The 20,255-nt window shown below is 34.7% G+C and overlaps 1 protein-coding gene across 1 annotated transcript in view; it reads right to left on the minus strand.

The window, feature by feature from the left end:
• LOC149784893 (cysteine-rich venom protein ophanin-like) overlaps window positions 1–5,072 on the minus strand; it is a 37,703-nt gene extending 32,631 nt beyond the window's left edge. Inside the window, exons 1-2 of the mRNA XM_089931263.1 lie at window positions 4,932–5,072; window positions 1,080–1,187 (exon numbers count right to left, since the gene is read on the minus strand). Of these exons, the coding sequence (XP_089787389.1) occupies window positions 1,080–1,187; window positions 4,932–4,986 (163 nt within the window). The 5' untranslated portion in view covers window positions 4,987–5,072. The remainder of the gene's footprint in view (window positions 1–1,079; window positions 1,188–4,931) is intronic.
• Between the last annotated feature and the right edge of the window lie 15,183 nt (window positions 5,073–20,255).

Raw genomic sequence — 20,255 nt, forward strand, 5'->3', positions numbered from 1 at the left:
CAGTCCTAACATTAACTTCTTAATGCTGAGCGCATAGCGAGTGCAGCTGTTAGTACCATTATTATAAGTCCTGGTATGACTCGGCCGGGGTTAGAACCAGCGACCTACCGCATCAAAGGCGGACGCTCTAACCACTAGGCGACCAGAGTAGTGGATGCATATAAGAATGGAGAGACTTTGATCATACCTATAACGAAAGGACAGACTTGCATTGAACTAAGTCTTAGCTGAAATAATCCAACCTAAAATGGAAAACATTCGTGTAAATAATTTCTTGCTCACTATCCTGCATACGATGTGATGTTGACAGAAAATGAGGTGCGATCGGTATGTTTATCATTTTCACTGATAGCTTTGGAATATTGCCTTGTAAACGTTATACAAGTTGGCGTTCGTGACTGAACTGTGCCTTGTAAACGTTTTACAAGATGGTATTTCTTGCTGTAACGTGCCTTGAAAACTTTATGCAAATTTTCGTTTCATGCAGTGCCTTGTAAACGTTAAACAAGTTGGCATTTCTTGCTGTACTGTGCCTTGTCAACTTTATGCAAATTTTTGTTTCATGCTGTAGTGTGCCTTGTAAACTTTATACAAATTGACGTTTATTGATTTAACGTGAATTGCAAACTTTATGCAAGTTATCGTTTCTTTCTGTACTGTGCCTTGTAAACGTTATACATGCTGGAGTTTCTTGCTGTACTGTAACTTGTGAACACTACATATGTTTGCGTTTCCTGCTGTGCTGAGGCTATTAAAACACAGATTCGGGTTTGTTTTAAGCTAAGTTACACAGAAGAACAAATAAATCAACATTATTGCAGGTTCAAAGTTGAGCTCCATAACAGAATATTTTTATTAAAGGAAAATCAGCAAAGTTGGATTCTCCTCTTTTTACGTAAATGACCGGGTCTGGAGAGAGAAAACATTTCAGTTTTTTGTGGTATCCAATCACAAAGAGTTTTACGGAAACGTAAATAATGATGTAGAAAAGTATTCTCATATCTAATACATTCTTAAAACTTACAATCTATACATATTGAGATGTGATGGTGATAACTAAACAAAAAAATACAGCTTACCTGTTTGATTCAGAGGAGGAGATTTCCGTGGCAAACAGCGGGAGTGACCATTAAACACCTTGTAACGATCTTCGCATTCGCTGTCAAAACCTTGCGCGGAGACAAAATCTACAATGCAACAGTCATAACCGTACATACTAAACTGGAGTGTAATAAAGCTATTGGGAGTACAATCACGAGACATGTTCTGCTTGTTTTTATAAAATGTTTGTATCTACATCCAGATAAATACATCTGCGCCTGCAATACAATCAAACTTTTAGTTATTATATATGCATTTTATCAGAGATTTTTACTTTTTGTTTGCTATCAGCTCTCCTCCATCCCCAAAATCTGCAATATTGTCAAATATTGACATGTGATGAGAATTAAAATCGACAAATAACCGTATTATATTATATTATATTACATTACATTACATTATATTATATCATATCATATCATATTATATTATATTATATTATATTATATTATATTATATTATATTATATTATATTATACCCGATACTGAACTCGCGCGCCAATACACATATAGCATTCACGTGCATAAAGGAACTATTTTCTATTGTAAACAAACAATGGACGCAGACGCCAGCACTTTGGATTTGTAAACAAATCATGTATTCTCGCGTAAGAGGCGCTTTACATTGTGGTTGTTTAAATTTATTTCTGAATGGAACTAAAACAGATGTTTCGTGAACTGCCACATACCAGCTGCTTTGGCACATTCCGCGTTGATACAATGTTTCGGATTTAGGTTAGTTACAATATACAACAGACGCATGAAAGGGTCCTTATAAATAACATACAAGTGACAAATCATATACTGTCTTCATTATCTGGTGATAAGAATGGCACAAAAAAATATGCTTACAGTTTTACATCCTGAATTTCTACAAAATGTACTTTCTTAGTTCTGCAAATCCGAATTACATGAGCCATGTCGTAGGTTCTGAATCTTGATTACACATTTCGAAATTGTACTGTAATTTCGATGATAAGTGCAATTACATCCTCCTTACTGCACTCAAAACGAAATAAGCATTAAGTTCCATAGCGTCTTTTTGATAATTACAATTGAAAGACTTCATATTTTCCCCACATTATGATTTCAAACATTCAATGACAGAAACAGAAACACATTTGCAGATGTCAACACGCTTCTCCCTCGCTTCTTCAATCCCATGTATTTCATGTGGAATTGTCACATATAAATCCAGTCCATAATCACAAAATTTCGTAGAATCGAAAAAAAATACCAAAATCTATTCATATCAGATCAAATGGAAAAATTGTTGCAAAGCGCATTCATTCACAATATGACTCCAAATTTCAGTTTTGACTAGACACTCCATTTTCTATCGAAAGTTATGTCGAGCGCGCGACTAAGTTCAAATTTATCTGGGCGGAGTTTTGTGCGCAGTAATAATGTTGTTGTTGTGTAATGCTGAATCTGCGCTTGTGTATTTAGTTTGAATGCGGCATGCATTCACTTACTTTGTTTCGTGTAGCGTATTTTGTTAATATAATTAAACATTAGGTAGAATTAAAAAAAATAGTATATACTAAAAAGGTTACTGCATTTGTATGGGAAAATATGAACTCGTTTGGTCGGATGGATATACTGCACTTCTAAGGTCGTGCAGTATTTCCATTCGAAAACCTCGTTCATATTTTCCCATACAAATGCAGTAACCTATAAATATTATACTATGCTACATTATGACATGTTACGTTACGTTAGGTCACGTTACGTTACGTTACATTAATTACATTGGCGAGCAAAAGCTTAAATAGTAAATCATTACCCATTTGAGATTCTTTTTATCATATAGTTTCTATTTCAGTGGAAATTATTTAGATAGAAAGAAGAACGAATGATTTCGTTCATTCTGACAGACGGTGCCCCTTTCATTTGCTGTGTATAAAATATGGTCCCAAACAAAACTGAACTAGTAAAAGTAGATTGCATATTTTTACAAACTATAAATCAAAGAAAAAGCTTCCATCCGAATAAACAGAACATTTTATAACGACAAAATCACTTTTCAAAACAAAATGATTAATGCGATGTGATGCCACATTAATACGGTAAACAGTAGGCCTTCAGTACATGTTTACCCTAAAATGTCACTTGCAGAACTAAACGTTACATTGTTGCTATTTTTATGTGAAATAGGACTACTGGATACAGAAATTGCCACATTTACTGCAATGCATTTGTGACCGGATATTTACAGCATTTGACTGGAACAATAGACTGTACAGAAGACGCAAACGAATTACTTTTTGAGTCGGATTTGCATCTCATATATACTGCGTAAAGATGCTGTGGTTGGATAAAATTCTGTCAGTTAGGAGACCCATATATGTCCAAATTCTTCTGTGAACAGAGGAGGGTTTATTTACTTCTGTAAGTTAACATTTAAACCACGCTTGTATATGCAGTTGATTCTATATCTATGATACATATATACCGTTCCCTCTCCCCACCCCGCCAGCAAATAAGCAATACCCTTAGTTTTACTTCTTATTGTTGTTCTTGTCTTGTAGTTTTACGCCATGTTTCTCATTATACTAGTGTTATACATGACATAACAAACCCATGTGGGGGTAAATATCCATATCCAGACAGCGGATGTCCTTTTTCCTCAATTTCTTTTCTCGAGTCGAGTTCAAAATGTTCATTCGAAACTAAACATTCAAAAAGGCGGGGTTAAAAACGTTTTCCCACGATCCCAGCCAATCAGTAAAGAGCATACTGCACAATAATTTCATGGCCGTATTTGGACCAATCAGAATCACATAAAGTGATATTTTAACATGTGGTAATATATAAAAAAATGAAACTGTACATACTATAGGAAAACTATACCATCTATGTGATAAATTACGTTACGTCATGTCATATATTGTCATATCATATCATATATTATATTATATTATATTATATTATATTATATTATATTATATTATATTATATTATATTATATTATATTATATTATATTATATTATATTATCTCAAAATGTTTGCCCTAATGTTGTTGTCGTTGTTGCAGGGTGTATGAGGCATTTTGGCAACAGGTGACAATGATTACCAAATAGAAACAGATCATGGCCATTTCTTTCTTTGAAGTTTTTGCACGACTCATGTGGTGAAATGAGTTGAAACAGTCACTGCCTGGAATATATTTGTGGTGCTTTGTACATTTTTTGTATAGGCAGTTGACGGACACCTTCTGAAGTTTTCAGGTTATACTCGTAAATGATGCAGGTGTTTTACTGAGAGAGAGAGAGAGAGAGAGAGAGAGAGAGAGAGATATGGAAATATCTTGTCCAATGAAACGTGTTTCCTTAATGGGCGAAGAAAGCAGCCCCGCAATAGCAATACAGTTTTAATGACACCGTGGCGATATCAGTCTTTCTCACACAGGTATATTTTAATATCCTTTTGTCAAACAGACAATTCTTTTGACATGAATAAAAACAGTGACTGGAATTGGTGTTTTTATGCATACAGCTACTGTTATAATTATTTTTGTGTGTCTGTCTTCTGTCAGTCTGTCAGTCTGTTATGGTGACTATTTATCCATTTATCAATCTATCCACTTGAGTGTGTGGATGTTTATTTGTACTATGCATGCATGTATGCACGCTTCTGTGTTTGTAAAAAAAAAATAATTTTGGATACGATTTACAATCTAAACGGAACACAACCGCAGGCCAAATCTCTGACAAATTCGTTTTAAGGTTTGTGCTTTCAGTACAGAAATTGAAGTCTTAGAACTAAAGATAGGTATTTAAGGAAATAAAAAGGTATGACAAGAAGGAAAGAAATGCTTTGTACGTACAAATTGTGGCAAATATCAAAACATAGCGCTCTGAACATCCTGTCATTTTCAACATCTTTCCTTTTCAGCTATTCTTTGAAAAATCCACCAACCATCTGTCCTTCCGCAACAAAAATGTACACTGAATTTAACTCCTAAATCGCGAATGCAAACGCCTCAATCATCATGCACGTGACATCAAGTTATAAGGGAAACAAATGTATTTATCAATGGAAGGATTTCATTTATAGCTATTCATGAGTACCAAGATAACACTGCTGCCTTGGAGCTGTACAATACAACGAATGGTGGTCTAGTTTGTTTATCACATGAGTACTGACGAATTAATATCATGGATTAAATGGTATTTGAATTAGTCATGTGTCTTTCAAATCGCTAAATGCAGGCAACAGTTAAAGATTGAAGACTAAGCCGTTTTCATTTAATGTGATTATCGTTTAGCATTTGAGAAATGGATCTGTTCTAACAATTAGTCTGTGATTTATTTGTGAAGCACTATCGAAAATATTGTTTGCTATATATTCTTAACCTTGTCAATATTATGCGCACAGCGAGGACCTAGAATACAATATCAAAGGAGATAACCAATAAAGTGATGACAACGCTAAGTACGTTCATTTTTTTGTTATAAGATATGACACAAAATAAAGCACAACTAAACTGAACAAAGTCGACGATAAAACCTTTGATAATATTACTGATGCATTTTATCGTTGTTATGAACTGCCCACGTTAAATTCTCGAGAGCCGACTGGTAAATTTTAGGGGTTTATTCTAGGATAGATTGCATTGTCCCTTGATTATGGAGTATTAAACATGGCTACTGTCATTACAGCTATTCTAAGGGACACTACTTCCACGCCTTGAAGTTTAAGGTGGCGCTCTACGGTTTCGTATTTTCCATCGGGTCAGATTTTTTAAGATAAAGAATTTCCCAGATTTTCTTCACTTGTTTTTACTGGCATTTCTTAGGTATTAATTACTGATTAGGATGTGATGATGAAGTGTGTATCTTAGGAGTTATGTTTATCTTTAAATAAAGTCCGTATTTATGTGTAGGATTCAATACGATATGTAGCAGAGATAATAAATATATGTATATCCACAGGTCGAGACGTTCCGACAGTAGTTTCATTAGTGTCAAGACTACCCATCTCACATCAGTGTGAAAAACTCACGATCGTCAAATTATATATATAATTCACAGAAGAAAATACCAAAATGGACGCCTTTATGGAACGATGTCTAGAGTGCAATAACCTTCCATATTTTGGCAACGAAAGTAGTCCGGTGTGTTGTACGCAAAACAAGGTTTGAAAATTAAGACCCTTTTGAGACATATTTTTAACTGACACTTATAATTAGTAAGTATTTAATTTAGGGTATTCAGTACGATTATAAATTGTAAATAATGTATAAATTTCAATGGTAAAAAAACCTCCAATCTCATCTCTAATGCAAAATCCTTTCTGAAAGGAAACGTATATACTTTCACAAAATAGTCAGTCTTCACTTCGATCTCGGCAAAAACATGAAATATTTATAATGTTTGTTTCTGAATCTTTAGTTGTCATTAAAATAGTGCTAAGTAGACAGACTGTAAAGTTGAAAACAAATACAACAAATCTTGGAAAGTACAAAATTTATTGTATACAAGAGGTTGAAACATAAATATAAAAGTTATATCAGAGTCAGTAGAAAACAAACGCATGATTTATCCTTTCGTCCAACAATTCGTAATAATTGTATGTCCTTGACTCCTGTTCACGTTGTAGCCACTGCGACTAGTGCCAGCAATACTATGATTGCCAGTAAGATGGCGATGCTCCCGGTTGTATTCTTGCTCTTCTTGCCCGCGTCTCTATGGCTGCATGTGTCCTTGTCTTCATAATCAATTCCAGCATCTAGAAATACATATTGGCATCGCAAATAATTTAATTTTGTTTCAAAGAGTGAGTGAAAAATAAAGTGACTGGGGGAATTAATATCTAGTTTTACATCGCACGAAAAGTTCCAGTGCTCTCCATGCTCTCACAGGTTTACCCAGGGATTTGTTGAATGTGCTCTTTGTGGCAATATTGTATCGCCCAGGGACATAGCTAACAGTGGGCCGTATAATACAACGTTATCATATTTTGCCACAGGCACTTAATTTCTAAATTTCGTGATAAAGTTGAAGATATAGTATCATGTCATATCCAGGTATTCCAATTTTACACCATTAAATCTTGCTAGATTTTTTATTTCTACAATCGTAAAGCCCTTTCTCATTTGAAAACTTTCGTCTTTTATCGTTAGCCGATCACTTAGTCATTATTAAATGAGCTGAGCTTATGTACACATGTTCTACAATCAGTTTTCTATAACTTTTTTAAGAACAAATCTAGAAATTACATAATCACTCCTATGTCTACTCATGAATCAGGGATTCTAATTTTGGATTCATGAGTGAATTTGACTCACTTTTATGAGCTCAGGCAGTTTCGCGACTCTAAGATGTGGAGTTCTCGCCCTTAGGCCCTGGCTTTCATAATGATGAATATTCCATAAATAATAATAATAATAATAATAATAATAATAATGAGGACTTTGTATAGCGCCCAATCTTTAGAAGCTCTAAGCGCTTTACAACATTAGACAACACCTATAACATAAAAAAACATATATAATGATATGATTACAAAACAAAACACCATAAAATTAGAAAACATAAAAATCATGCTGAGAATATTTAAGGTAGGAAACATTATTAGGTCTTTAAGTTTGTTCTTGCAGTCAAAATAAGTGAGTTTTAAGAGCACTCTTGAATAGGATCACTGTGTCTTTGTGTTTAAGTTCAGTGGGCAATTCATTTCACGTTCCTGGGTCCTGGTATGCAAAAGAACGTTGTCCATATGACTTCGTTTTCATAGTGGGAATAATTAGTATACGATTGTCAGAAGAGGAGCGTAAGTATCTTCTTAGTGTGTACACATGGGTGAGTGAGGTCGGATAGGGATGTTGGACTGTAAGTCCGTCAGTGAAATGTAGTACAGAGAACAAATTTTGTGTTTGATTCTGGATCGAATGGATAGCCAGTGTAGGGTACAGAGCAGTGGGGAGGTGTGCTCTAATCGTGGTACTCTAAGTATGATCTAAGCAGCTGTGTTTTGAACTTTTTGAAGTTTGTGGAGTAGATATTGAGATGAACCAGATATAATTGAGTTACAATAGTCCAGTCTTGAAAGTACTAATGAACACAAAAGTGTTTTAGTGGCATCAACTGAAAGATATTTGCGAATGGAGCTGATGTGTCTCAGCTCGAGATATACAGCCTTGCATATGTTTATGACATGTTGGTGCAATGTGAGATTACTGTCCAGAGTAACACCTAGGTTTCATACTAACTGTGTGAATTTAATGTTGGTGTTGCTGATATTTATTGTTTGAGGTAAAGGATGTGAATGAGAAAGTGTTTGTGTTGTGATCAGAATGGCCTCAGTTTTATCATCATTCATCTGCAGCTTGTTACATGTCATCCATGATTTCACATCAGAAATGCACCGTTCTACACCTTGAATGGTAGCATCAACTTCAAGTTGGGTGGCTAGATTTGTATATCTGGGTGTCATTTGCATACAATTGGTGAGACACTGGATGATGATCTATGACACTTGAGAGCGGCTAAGTGTATAGAATGAACAGAACAGGTCCAAAAACAGACCCCTGTGGAACACCACAACATAGATTAAATGGGCTGGAGTGTATTCCATTTGCAGACACAATTTGTGTCCTATTGACCAAGTAGGATTTGAACCACAGTAAGGCTGTATCATGAATGCCAAATACATGCTGCAGACGGAGAAGTAATATATAATGGTCTATTGTGTCAAATGCTGCAGATAAATCAAGGAGGGTGAGGACTGTAATCTTTCCGTTATCCAAAGCAGAGAGAATGTTTTTAACTACTTTTAAAAGAGTAGTTTCAGTACTGTGGCAAGGGCGATATGCAGATTGTACATTGCTAAAAATACTGTTTGAATTCAGATGAGATACAAGAAGGAATATAACAATCTTTTCTAAGATTTTTGATATGAATGGGAGATTAGAAACTGGGCGGTAGTTCTTTAAATCGTTATGGTCTAGTGTTGGTTTCTTCAGCAGAGGCTTTACAATGGCAGTTTTGAAAAATGATGGGAATTCCACGGATGAGAGAGAGGTATTCATGACATCAATTAGTGAAGGCAGTACTGGATCTAAGCACTCAAGCAGCAGTGATGTTGGAACTGGATCAAGTTCACATGACTTTTGTGCACTCTTCATCAGGATTGTACTTACGAAATCCATAGAGACAGGTTCAAATGCTGCTAATGGTTGCCGCTCAAATTATGTATCCCAACTGTATGGTGACGACGAGTCAATTGAAATTGTGTTGTCAAGCTTATCTCTAATGGTTTGTACATTGTCACGGAAGAAATTTGCAAACATGTCCGGAAGATCTACTGGAGAGAAGGTAGATGGAAGTGGTGTACATTTGTTCCTTGACATTAGCTTGTTAGTAAACTTTCCATGATCTTGGTAGTGTAGTGGGCTGATTTCGCCGCATGGACTATATTTGTGACCTTCTTCTTAGCGGCTTCATAGATTTACTTATGAATAGGGAGTCTGGTGGAAAGCCAAAGCCTCTCAGCTTTACGGCGGTCTCTTTTAACAGTGCGAAGCTGGTCCCTAACACTGATATACCATGGAGAACAATTTTGAATTGATATTCTGCACCTGGTATCTGGGGCATGTTTGTCGAGCAATGAACGCAGGCAGTTATCGAGTTGTTCTGCTGTTGGAGGTAAGCAAGTTGTTAGGTTTGCTTGGATGTCATGCATTAGTTTGGTTCTATTTATCATACGGAGGTTTCTCTCAGTAGCAGATAAAGGTGGAGGGTTAGTGACTGATACCTCGAGATGGCACATAATAAGCACTTCCTGCGGCTTGTGACTGCATTTTGTTTAATAAACGGCAAAACTAGACCAATTTTCAGTGGATACTTGTGAACCTGACTGTTAAAAAAAATGGATTTAATGATCGTGGGATAGAAGGCACATTATACAAGATTTTAACCTACACTAGAAAAACCTTGTTTGCTGTAGGTGAGACCTCTGGTTAGCTCGAATCTTATCACGACTGAAAAAAACGTAAAGTGGTAATGTCAAAATTACTTTGAATGCAGCTTTGAAAATCAATAAAGTACGTTATTTAATGCTTTTTGTCACATACATTTCTACTTAATTAAAAAGGAAATTGTAGTTTAGGATTTTAGGATTGTTTTTATCACGGAGATTTCAAACGAGCCCTCCCGCATGTCGCAAGAATAGAGTAATGGAGGTAACCTGTTTTCTCTGGGATGTGTCACGTGATTATTATCTTCCTGAGGTCTTGGACTTTTAAAAATGAAACGTTGTATTTTAAGGATATTACCCTTTTAGGCCTTCCTCTTTGTTTTGTATGCCTATATTAGAATGCCAAACGTTCTCGGCAACATACATACGTACGTACGTACGTACGTACATACATACATACGTACGTACGTACATGCATGCATGCATTCATACATACATACATACATACACACATACATACATACATACATACATACTTTCACACACAATATAAAAAAAAAATCTAAATTTTCTGCCGCATTGGTGCACAAACCAAACCACTCGTATAGTACTTTAACACGAACCCCAACAATCAACTACGTCAGCATCCGGAGATAAAGTCTTGTTGGGAAATTCGGATAAAAGAGAATATGCAAATTTACAGGATACTGTCGGTGATGATAGTATGGTGGTCAGCAGTACCAGCCCTCGTTAGCAAGATGGTTGGAACGTCACGTTGTGAGAAATTAATAAAGTATATATTTGCTGCAGGTAAACACATTTTATTCGTCTAATGTTACAGTACACATTGAAGATCTAAAATGTTCAATATCTGTCTACAATTATTAAACAAAAACACTGGCATAATCTATTTAGAACATTATTCCATTTAAAGCAGAGCTTAGTAACCCTGTATACGAATTAGCTTTTTTTTGGAATTAACAATATTAATGGCAAAATCTGACATAAACCTGAAATAATTTATTCATTTGAGAAGATTGAAGGCACGTTGCAATGTTTGAAAATGAAAGTCCTGGTTTGGACGGTTGGCCTGTTTGCTTTTGAATGAATTAGACCTATAGACAATTTATCAACTCAGGGTATTCTCCAAATATTCGTTTAAATTGTTGTCAAATAAGAGCATTCACTACATCTTTACTGTGATCCAAACGGTACAGTTTCTTGTACATAAATCAATTATTGGAGAGAAAAATTAAACGGGAATGTAATAAATAAAAATACATTTAATTAAAACAATGCTTGACTGTAAAATCTTCCTAAAATATACAAGAAAGCGAATACAATATCCGTACAAAAAGAGTTTATATGAGGCTGTAGCTTGGCTGTATTTGTCTCCATGTTGTAAAATGAAAGACGACAGGAATGGTCGTTTTTACATGATATTTTGACGAGGTGTTTCGGTACTAGGACAAAATGGTAGCGGACAAAATGGTACGGACAAAATGGTATTGACAAAATGTTAAGTGGACATAATGGTATTGGACAAATTGGTATGGATAAAATGGTGCGGACAAAATGGTACGGATAAAATGGTATGGAACAAAATGGTACTAGGATTAGTTGGTATAGACAAAATGGTATGGTTAAAATGTTGCAGACAAAATGGTATGGGACAAAACGGGATAAAATGGTACATATATTTGAATTTCAATTGCTAATGAAAATAATAATTACCTAAAATCATATTTAAGTTTAATTTTTATACACATATTAAAATATTTACGCATCCATAACCTAACTGAAAAAGATATAATACAAATGATTTTTTATTAAATTCGTGTAACTTCGGAAATATTAGTTGTATTTTATTTTTAAAAAATAAAGTGAAACTGCAAATTACTTATGCCGAATCTACAAATTGCAACGATACCAAATAGTAATTCAATGCAATTTTAATGACTGTTTTTCTTGTACATACACTTAATTTTTGGTGTCCCGTCGTACGATTGACACTTTCCGAACTGCACGAGTTGAATCTAAAATATAGCCAATCTGACGTCAGACAAAGCTGACAGTTTAGAGTAAAATAAACTGAATTGCGGCATGATTTACAACAGTATTGTACGGCATATAGAGTTTATCGATCATAGTGTCAAAGTAAACTGCGCGCTAACGTCTGGGGTGCCTTAATTTTTGTAGTTTGAATTTAAGACTGAAAACAGTTGCATATCATTTGAAGAGGACTTTATTGTCTTGATTATTTAATTATTTAACTTGAAAAAAATATTAATCATGTTAGAATATGCTACTTCGGAAAAAGGGACTCGCAAGCTTGTATTTTAAGGTTATTTATTTACCAAGAACACCGGTGGCAGTGATAGCAAGGAGCTCTGGCGTTGTGAAAGAAGAACGTGCAAGGCACAAATTCATACACAAGCGAATGTAATCGTTCTTGATGTTGGAGTTCATAATCACACGGTAACGCATGGGCAAGTTGAGGTTGAAACAGTTCGTGCCAACATGAAAAGGAGAGCAGAAAAAAACCGAAGAAGTAAAACGATCGATTGTTCACAATGAATTGCTGAGTGTTGCAATTGCAGACCCTCATCTACTTCCAAAACGAGCAACCTTATCACGAGATGTACGAAGGCAGCGTCAAATGGCTGGACCGAATGATCGACAAGACATTATGGTTTATTCTTAGACACAGAGCAACTACCCATTCATCCGTGTCTGACTGCGACTAGGTTAAAAGGTTTGACCTCATATGATAAATTTGATTTGAGTATGCCTTGGATGTGTGACATTTTTTAGTTTATTTTTTCTATTTCTAAAATATTTTATAGTAGTCAGAGGTTTTGTACTTGTCTTTTGTCATGTAGCTTTATAGTTTGCGCTTTATTTTTCTTGAATTGCTATTTTATTTTAAAATTGTTTGTATAGGTAATTATTATAAATCATCCATGGTCAGTTCACAATAGCAACCTATTCATGTTATTTAGTAAAAACTTGTCTGTTTTTATTACATTTCGTATTAATAAAATTGTAGTCGTATCATTTTGTCTGTACCATTTAATCCTAGTACCATTTTGTCCCAAACCATTTTGTCCGTACCATTTTATCCGCACCATTTTATCCATACCAATTTGTCCAATACCATTATGTCCACTTAACATTTTGTCCATACCATTTTGTCCGTACCATTTTGTCCGCTACCATATTGTCCGGCCACCGTCGTTTCTGCATAATAAATCATAAAAATATCGAGAAGAAACATGCAACAATCGGTATTATGAGAGACGTAATATATGAAAAGCTGAAACAAAGCAGAAGAAACAAACTTTTAATTAGACGCGAAGATTCTTTTGATTATAAATATTTTAGTGTTCGTAAGGTAATGTATTTAAGTTGTCAACCCGGAAACCTTTGTCGTCATTCTCAGACAAAGCAACTAGAGTCATACTGACGTAAATCTGAATCCCCTGATAGTTTTCACGTGTGTCTAATTAAACAACCACTGCATGTCAAATTAGTTTTGGTCATATGTGTCTTATTCATTATTTTCCTGCATTAATAACAATTTCACATGAACTGATAAAACTCTTCAAAGAGAACACAGTTCATATATTCCTTGAAAAAAACTTTCTTATTGTGTTATGGGATACCGGGCAGGTATTTGTTCGCCATTAGTATCGTAGCACTTGATATTTTCCTTCACGTCACTGAAAAAGATCAATAAAAATCATAAAGAACATTAAATTGGTGTTGGTAGCTTTTGAATTTTACAACTGATCTTTTTGTAGACATTATATCTATAAAAAGGTTTCTTCATTATAACTTTATTTTTTTTTGTTCTGCTAATTTTCCTGGTGTGTTGGAAAAATCAGGCGATTTTATAACATAAATAGCTTCCTTCTCTGTTTGTTTGTTATGACACCAGTCTTGAAAGCAAGACGACATTAATCCAACGTATTAGGGCCTTCCATCCTGGTATTGATTAGGACCACCACAGTGAAAGAAGATCAGGATGCGAACACCTCTCTCACCAATTATATATATATATATATATATATATATATATATATATATATATATATATATATATATATATATATATATATATATATATATAATTCATTTCAAAATAATTGATGCCTTTTATTTGTGCTGGACAATGTTTAAATCGATGACTGTACCTATCCAAATTGTAATGTGATTGCCTCTTGTGATTGATGGCTGCAGTGAATAAAACACATTTATTATCATTGCTTTTGCGTTGAGAAAATCTTTTTACTTTTGGTTATTAACTCATTTAAGCAAAAAATTGTATGAGCTTCCTCCGCGATGGTGATGTATATCTAGGTGCAATTCCAAATATTAATTCCTATCAAGACATCCATCTTACGCTTTCACGTATTGCCTGTCCAAATTTGGTATAGAGAATGCTGAATAAACATTCAGCGACATTATCCATTTGGGATACTTTCATAACGTTCATAGGTCTGTTTCTGTGGTAGAGCTGCTTTTACTCAACTTGTTCATCCTCTTGAATGGACCATTTGATCCAAAAAATATTGTGTACATACTGTATGCAATAACGTTCTGAGTGGTAAATGTAACTATTGTGACATCTTTTATACCGCCTTCTTACATTCAACAAAAACATTCCCAAAAACATTATGAGTTGTAAATAATAGCTATTGTGACATATTTCATGCCGCCTTCTTACATGCAACTAGAACGTTTAGGATTCCCTGAAACACTATCCTAATTTTCAAAAGTTTGACAAACTTAACAAAAAATGTTTCTTATCACTTACAAATGTGATAAGCATGCTGGGGAAAATGTTTATTATTACTTAAAATGTGATAAGCATGCATGGGAAAAAGTCTCTTGGCACTGCAACAAGACTTCCACAAATTAAACAATACCTTACGGAGAAGTAATAAAAAATTTATACACAGGAAATCCTAACACAATTAATTAAAACTATTAATGGTCATATTGCAAGTTTAAGCACTAATCCATTGAAGGTAACTGTCATTAGCCGCAGAAGTCTTGTTGCGTAACCAGTAATGTGTTTATTATTTCCATATATCGATGGTTGTTCCTCATTTTTCGCATGATTACATGAATAAGTTTTAAAAATCAGTGAGCTTAGATATTTAAAATTTGAAGAATGATTATTGGCAATAAATAAAGAAAATAAATCATGTCTTTAAAATATTGAATTATTATGTCGGCCATTGTTAATAATCATTGATCTGGTTCTGTACCAAACAACGTGTCGGGTTATTGTTACAGAATCAATATATGTACAGGTCTATCTCCCACCTGGGTGAAATGGCCTATCTTCATCAGATCCGTAGATATTCCATATTGAAAGCTGGTGGTTTCGTTCTACCATAACTCTATAACCCTGGACCACGTCAAACTCAGTGGACTACTTGCAATGTTCTGGGCCACCTGAAACCGTCCTACATTAAAGAAGGAAAGAAAATAAATGATTTGTGAGAGGCAAACTTCTTACCTACATAACTATGTACGTATTCAGCTATTAACAAAAAAAAATTCATATTTTAATCTCGCGTGGGTATAAACTAGCATTTGGCTTCTATTCGTGATTTTCATGCCTACAAAATCTGTTATTTTCATGCCTTAAATGGATTTTGGGTCAAATGCATTCATTTGAAATATATTACATTCATCGAATAACACTTAATAAAGAAATACATACTTACAAATAATTACATGTATTTTAAAAGTTGATATGTAGGTGCAAAGCTTTCTTTTGAGCTTTGTATAATAATTTCCACTGTGGGTTAGTTAAAGGTCTTCACGAAACACAGGAGTTTTACATCTGCCCAGTGTGTTAGTGAAGTATTCCAAGCAGAACCTGAACATAGTTTAGAACGTTACCTGAAAACTGACGAGATCCCGATGAAATAGTCTGTTTTTCAAGGTACCTCACCCTACTCCCTGGCCTGGTAGGATGTATAGTGTTTGACTGGAAGTAGACAGATGATACTGTTGTACGCAATATAGTACAATTTATTTTTTTATGACCGGAAACCGACAAAATGATACAGAGGTATGCAAAGCTGTTCAGACGACTTTATCAACGCTGTGTTTGCTTTTCATACTAATTCTGTTGTTCTTTTCGAAGATCTCTCTCTCTCTATCTCGTATACTAAAACGCAGCAAAACTTGACTCACACGAAATGATTACAATATCTGCTGTCTTATTCACATATTGCACATGCTTGTTTGTTGATTGGCTGTGTTGACAACCTGATTCTCTTGTTTTGGATACAATACTTACCTGGAATAATTCGTTGGACGTGTCATGGGTTATTTTACAGTTATCTGCCCATCTTTGGGCTATATATGCCAATTCCTCATCCCAGTCCTGCACATAAATAACAGAGAGAACAAATATTTACATATAAAATATATTCCAGTTCGAGAGTTCTTGAATTAAATAATCTGTTTACGTTTACAGAGTGAAAATTTGAAATTTATTGAAGCTTAAAATTGCAGAAAATATGAAAACAACTTGTCGCACATAAAAGGTATTTTAGAAAACCATACAAAACATTAGAAAACATAAATTTAATAGATCGTAGTGCAGTTTTGGGACATCAGAAGGTATGGCGTGGTATGAATTATTGCTGAGATAATAAATAAGACAGTTCTTCAATATTCCACAACATAACATTTATATGTCTGGTCTTAAATAATTTTTATATATAACCAATGTCAAATTGAAATTTGATCGACATCTGCTGGAGGGTTTGGCCTTCTATTAATGTTGGTTGACATTACTTCCCCGGTCACAATTTTAAACGGTAGTAAAGCAAATGTGTCAGAGGAATGAAAAGTGTAATTAAGACATGCTATTTTTAAATTTACGCATTAAAAAGCATTAATCATTACAAGAACAGATTCGATTATACTAAGTGCACCATTTTAAAAACTCATATCTTTGTCATTCATATAATTTATCACAAATAATATGCAATAGCTATTTTGATTTTCGATGTAAATTTGTCAGCATAATTTTATCTGTGAGGTATTTCTTATTAGCAAACGTTCACAGCTTTTATCTTAATAATAATTCATCACTGGAATTGCATTGACACATGCAATTAATTATTGCAGCACATTAACAGCTTTAAAGAGTCGACAACCTATGCTGGAACCTTCATAAGCGTGCGCGCGCGCGCGCGCGCGCACACACACACACACACAGAGTAGTTATGAAGAGGAATTGAAGTGTATGGTGGACGATGGCAGGTGATACCCATTAGTGGATTGTGGGAGATACCATTAGTGGATGACGGGGGATACCAAATAGTGGATGGCGGTGGATACCCAATAGGGGATAATGGTGGATACCCAATAGGGGATGATGAGAATATACACATTAGTGGATGATGGGGGATACCCAATAGTGGATGGTGTGGGATACCAAATAGGGGATGATGGTGGATACCCAATAGGGTATTATGTTGATAAACCCGTTAGCTGATTATGGAGGATATCCAGTTGGGGTTTGATTGTCGTTACCCATTAGTGGATGATGGGGGATATTGAACAGTGGATGATTAGAGATACCCATTAGGGGCTAGGAGCTACACATTAGAGGATGATGGGGTTTACCCATTAGTGGATGATGGGGTATACCCACAGTGGCATAATAAGGGTAAATTGCGCCCACCAGCCAGGGGTTTGGGGGAGTGCCGTGAGCTCCCCCAGAGGGATCCGGTGCGGAACTCTGGCCGCCAACGAAATTCCTGTAATTTAATATCATTTGGTGGCTTTTCCTGGCATCTAAATTCTGTAATTCACACAAGAAAATCAAGCATCATTTTATGCATGTCTGTCATTTCCATATTAGGCCCATTGATTTCACCTCAAACATGTAACTGTTAAGCATGCACAGAAATCATCAATGTTAACAAAATCGAGTTATTTGTTGAATTTATGTTTACAAAATTATAGATATGTCTAGAAAGAAACTAAAACGCGTATTACAGTAACAGTACGAAGATGTGAATAATTTTCGCCGAATCCAAGCAACCTTACACAACGCATCCACCATTCATTTTTATTTTATTAATAAAGCACCACCCAAATAAATATAACTTGAGAAACACTGACTAAAATTCAAATGTCGATTTTAAAGAAATCGGCGTCATTCTAAATTAACGACATCTGCAGGCGTTTACAAAAAATATACTCCCCTACCCCTTCCCATAAATCTAACTACCATTGGTTGTCTGATACATTCGAAGAAGGACATCAATTTTAATGATTTGTGGCCAGGTTATATTATTGATCGATGTCTGGATCCTTCTCTGACACTCGCTGTGATACGACAGAGGATTAGCCGTGTATTTAAGGCACCAATGAATAGAGAAGCAGTTGGTTCATGAATCACGCTGGCAGCAGAAATGAGTTTGCAAATTCTTGTTATCCGGGTGCGTTAAATATTTTGCTGAAATGTTAGGATTAGTGGATACCCATGTTAGAACGTTATCTGAAGTGCCTCGTATGTATCAAACGCTTAAAGTATACCTTTCTTCGATCGTTTGATAACCAACGTGGGAGTTTACTTTTATATAAACGTCGAACAGAGAACAAATCAACAAACACTATGCGAGGAAATTTTCTTTTATAAAAATACTATTATTGGTAACTAGCAGTTAATAGTGTTAACTTGATTCAGTAAGACCTAATTCATAAAATCTATCCTCAAATGTATTATCTTGAGATGACCTGTTTAAACATTCTATTATTTCTTGCCGCAACCACAATTAGATCAAAGGCTCGGTGGAAAATTAAAACGTCATGCTATGATTTAGCAGCTAAACCAGTTCGGGACGTGGGATTTCGATTAATTCAAGTCTTTGATGTGTTGGCGTTATGTTCTCAAGAAACGGGTCACTTTGGATCAGAGCTGTACATTATGAAAGACGTTTGAATAATGACTAACCGCTTACGTCTTTGCAAATACAATAACTTGAATCGTAGTTTCTATAATTGTTCCTTTGGTGTCTGTTGTGATGGTTTTTGAAGTTATTAATGCTAGTATAACTGGTGATAGTGATAGCAACGGTTATGGTCTACGACTCTGCATGTTATGAAGAATAAGAGTCTGCAATAAACACCGTCTTGAAACCGTTTATAGTTTACTTAGAAGTCTTTGAAAGATTATTTGTACGCATGGTAATCTCATGGTAAGTCGTGTATCCTTATTGATATTTTGTTCATTCCTGGGTGCATTTTCTACAGATAATACAATGTACGTGTTGCAATAAGATTCAAAGCCTCTTAAAGCTATTACTTGTTTAGGCTCTTGCAAAACGTAACAAGAAAAAAGTGAAGACAACAGGCTTTGTAAAATTTAACAAATAACTCATTCCCTAGAAAAACAAGATAAAAATGAGAAAAAGAAGTTATGGTTCTACCAATCAAATTCAAAAATAATCCAAGAATAATCCAATAATTACAAAATAGAAGTCGTAGTAATAAAAGGTACTAATGAAACTGATTTCGAATCTCGATGAAATTCAAAATGGAAGGTGATAACGAATGCTGTGGTCAGCGTCGTACTGATGCGTCAACAGTTCTTTGTAGAGTTACAGAAAATAATATTAGGCTGTTTGAAATTCTGTGTAAATTTCGATAACTATCCTTGACCAAGAATAAATTTAGAGCAATAGCATATTCATGGGAAAATAATCTCTTGGAATCCAAATAATTTGAAGAAAAATAAAATAATTAGCCCCCTAAAAATGGTCACAAAATAAAACACCTAGACGTCTCCAGTGTTAAGGTAAGTATGACTATTCTTTCTAAAAAACATCAACAACAAGTCTAGCTACGACACAAAATAGATGCCCTGTTGTTGATCAATTCTCTGGTAAAAAACAGAATTTGAAACAATTGCTCCATATGCTACACGTACTCCAAGTATGGCCTCGATTACACTTTGCGAATTTTACTCTGAGAAAGAATTTTTTAAAAATTAAAAAGTTGTTTACTTCAGCACTTACTAGTTATGAATCAATGTCAGGAACTTGGTCAGTATTAGATACAAAGTTTCTATTATTAGTTGTTTAAAAATAAAACAGTCTGGTCAAACAGAACTGAACTGAATTTCTAGACAATGTCAAATCCAGTAAATAAAATTACATTACAATAACATGTAATGGAATTTAAAAAT

Source organism: Sinohyriopsis cumingii, chromosome 13 (genome assembly GCF_028554795.1).
Source record: "Sinohyriopsis cumingii isolate HCF-2022 chromosome 13, ASM2855479v2, whole genome shotgun sequence".
Lineage (NCBI taxonomy): Eukaryota > Metazoa > Mollusca > Bivalvia > Unionida > Unionidae > Sinohyriopsis > Sinohyriopsis cumingii.